Source organism: Temnothorax curvispinosus, unplaced genomic scaffold, assembly GCF_003070985.1.
Source record: "Temnothorax curvispinosus isolate PA1 unplaced genomic scaffold, ASM307098v1 QBEX01004017.1, whole genome shotgun sequence".
NCBI classification, from domain to species: domain Eukaryota; kingdom Metazoa; phylum Arthropoda; class Insecta; order Hymenoptera; family Formicidae; genus Temnothorax; species Temnothorax curvispinosus.
Window position 1 is genome coordinate 1 of NW_020213797.1, and position 3,441 is coordinate 3,441.

Here is a 3,441-nt window from a genome sequence, read left to right on the forward strand (position 1 = left end):
GAAGCTCGTGTGATCGACAGTCAATTCGCGGTTATTGTGGCGTGTATTTTGTGAATCGTGGGCGGAAGCGTGCCGTGGGCAGTGCGCTTTGGCGGATATTGTGTTTAGCGTTGCGTATTCGTGAGTATTGGTGCTTGCCGTGCGAGGAAGCATACGGGGCGCGTCGCGGGAGATCGCATCGGGCATATTGCATTGTATCACGAGCGTCGCGGATATTTTGCGTCACGTTCGCGGGCAAATATCGTCGTGCTTTCTCGAGGGGGAATCTCGCGAGCGCACTATTGCATAGCTTTGCGCACTTGTGGGTTCGCGCTTCGGGCATTATGTCGTGCGTATAAAAATCGTTGTGTATTCGAAATCTGGGGATTAAGGCGTAGGCGGATTGACGATATCGCGTGGTCGCGCTTATATGAACCGAAATTACTGAGCTCGCTTGAGAGCTTCGCGGATACTTGGTGCCGCCTATCCGGGCGAGTACCGGCACGCATCGTTCGAGAAAGGAGTCTCGCGGACACGAACATCACGCGCTCCGTGCGTGCTTTAATCGCCGATTCGACTACCGCGTTGCTACCGACCATTTGAGCGATCTGGCCTTAGTTTCCCGCTATGATTTACATGTTCTCTTTGTAAAATATATTTGGTTACTATTGTTCATCATCGAGCTTTATTTGTGTGTCGATTGCGTTACGCTCCCTCTCCACCTCCACCTCTATAACGCGGAACTGCGCCCTGAGCTTGCGTCGAGGCCGTAAGAACGGACATTGTCGAGTCGTGGTGCGCGTCTCTAATCGCACCTGGCGCCCAATCAAAAGGTATTGTTGGATATGCGATTTTATCTTTGGGATTATCGGGATTGCGGGAAGCAAGGAAAGACACGCGTATTTAATCACGACCGACTCTTTATTCTTCGAGACGTATACACGTGTGTTCTTAGCGCTAGACAGCGGAAGACTGCCTGCGGCCGGGAAGTCAACCGGAAGAAGAAATACTACAGCGCCTCTGTTACTAGGCGGAACCAAAATCGGTGTGTTCGGAAAGTCCTGTATTACAGTGTTCTCAACGTCGCGTATTGCACAGTGTTCTCAAGTCGCGTATCCTACATTTCCTCCCTCCTTTCACGACGGCGATTCCTTTCCGGTACAAATCTTTGAGGTGCGCGAGTTACGCTAGAGTTGTCCTTCGAGGTGCTGGCGGTGGCGGTGTTCTTTTCCGTTTCCGCGGAGGACTGGCTGGAGGAGTGTCTGATCCGGACGAGAGTGTGACACAAGGCGGATCCGAACTGTCGTCTGACAATGATACAAAATGTCTCATATCAGATGGATCCGAACTGCTTCTTGATAAGGAGTTTCGTGTTGATGTTGGGGAAGCTGTTGATTTAGCTTCAGAATCTCCATAGAAACGAATTTGGCGAGGGCTGGTGCGACCAGCCCCTTGATCTTGCGAATTGATCCATCGCTGATGATCTTCTTTAATCCAGCGTGGTCTCATCTGGTCTACATGTCGTCTGAATCGTTTACCTTGATAGTCGATCTCATAGTGGAGGTCTCCCAGGCGCGTGACAATTGTACCTGGTATCCACTTATCCATGCGAGGATTGCCTGATAGGAAGTATACCTTTTGGGTAGGCTGAAATTTACGGAACGTTGAATCAGCTACAGCTTGCCGCTTCTGCGTGGCCTTCACGTCTGCTCCATCTGCCCTTACTAGATCCAGTCTAGTCCGTATAGTGCGTCCTAGGAAAAGTTGTGCTGGAGATTGGCCTGTTGTAGCATGAGGTGCTTTCCTATACTGGCACAAGAATTTGTTAAGATTGTGTTGTAGCGATCCTGGTGTCGTCGCCATAGTCTTTAATGCGTCCTTTACTGTCTGGACACAGCGCTCGGCTTGACCATTCGTAGCCGGTGCTATGAATTTATGAAATTTAACACCGCTTCCTTGAAGAAATGATTTGAACTCAATGGCTGCAAACTGCGGACCATTGTCTGATACGATGGTGACTGGAGCTCCGTAGGCAGAAAACAATTCTTCCATGATGACAATCGTTGCTGATGCAGTCGTGGAGCTGGTAACTTTTACTTCGAGCCACTTGCTATAGGCGTCGACGATAATGAGTAGCATTTTTCCCGCTACGGGTCCAGCGTAGTCAATATGAATTCTTTCGCAAGGGCTCTTGGGGTACTCCCAATGATGACTACGGTACTTCGGCGGTTCATGCGCGTTCCTTGCACACTCTGAACACGTTTTGGCTTTTCCCTCTATGTCGGAGTCGATGCCGGGCCAAAAAACAAAGGATCTTGCCAGACCCTTCATTTTAACGATCCCTAAGTGCGCAGTATGCAGTTCCTTCAGTATCGTCTCTCTGAACACTGGTGGAATGACAACTTGATTCTCTAACACTAAGCAGTTGCTTCCTAGTCTATAATTAGCCTCAGGTGCTTTGTAACCGGAACGAGCTAAGTCTTGACCTGCTTCCAATTGCTGCAGAATCTTTCCCAAGTGAGGGTCTTTACGCATTTCACGTGCGATTCTCTCAGCGTCCACCGGAAGTTGCTTTATCTGATGTAGCACAAAATGGTCGAATCCATCGTACTCTATCTCTTCTCTCTCTTCTAGTGTAACTTGATGCGTAACGGTCTTCGTTGAGGACACTGGTATTCTCGAGCAATAATCAGCGTTGATATTTGCCTTCGTTGGTTTAAATATGACATCGAAATCAAAATGTGATAGATAGTCGGCGTAGTTGGCCATGCGACTGATGCAAAGGGTTGGCAACGATTTTTCTGGATGCAGGATCTGCGTCAACGGTTTATGATCCGTTATAATCGTGAAGTGTCGGGCATACAGGTAATAAAAAAACTTTTGAACAGCCCAGACTATTGCCAATGCTTTCTTATCTATTTGCGGATAACGTTGCTCTGTCGCGCTCATCGTTCTGCTTGCATATGCGATTAGTCGTTCCTGACCGTTGTCGAGTCTATAAGATAAAACAGCGCCTAATCCTGTCTTGCTGGCGTCTGTTGCGAGTAGTAGTGGTCGCGTTGGATCATATGGCATTAAAACTTGTGGAGAAACTAAGATGTTCTTGATGTCGTCAAATGCTTTCTCAGCCGTTGGAGTCTATTTGAATGGCTTGACGAGTAGCATGTTTCTGAGAGGACGATCCCTTGTTGATAGATCTGGGATAAAAGAGCTGTAATAAGTTGCTTTCCCGAGGAACAATTGCAGTTCATCTGGCGTGCTTGGCTTTGGTGCGCTTCTGATAGCTTGCACGTGCTTCTCCGATTTGTGTATTCCCTGCGAGTCTACTTTGTGTCCTAGAAATTTGATCGCTGATGTCGCGAATACACATTTATCCTTATTGAGATGTAGACCATGCTCTCTGAGTCTTTGTAAAACTAGATCCAGAATTTTTTGTAGACTTTCGAAATCTTCTGCGTAAAG

At 48.0% G+C, this 3,441-nt stretch overlaps 1 protein-coding gene across 1 annotated transcript; it reads right to left on the bottom strand.

Annotated features, from left to right (window-relative positions):
* Nucleotides 1-1,161: 1,161 nt before the first annotated feature.
* On the bottom strand, nt 1,162-2,928 carry LOC112453092 (uncharacterized protein K02A2.6-like). The gene has a single exon (XM_025013643.1). The coding sequence runs from the start codon at nt 2,926-2,928 to the stop codon at nt 1,162-1,164; it is 1,767 nt and encodes a 588-aa protein (XP_024869411.1).
* Between the last annotated feature and the right edge of the window lie 513 nt (nt 2,929-3,441).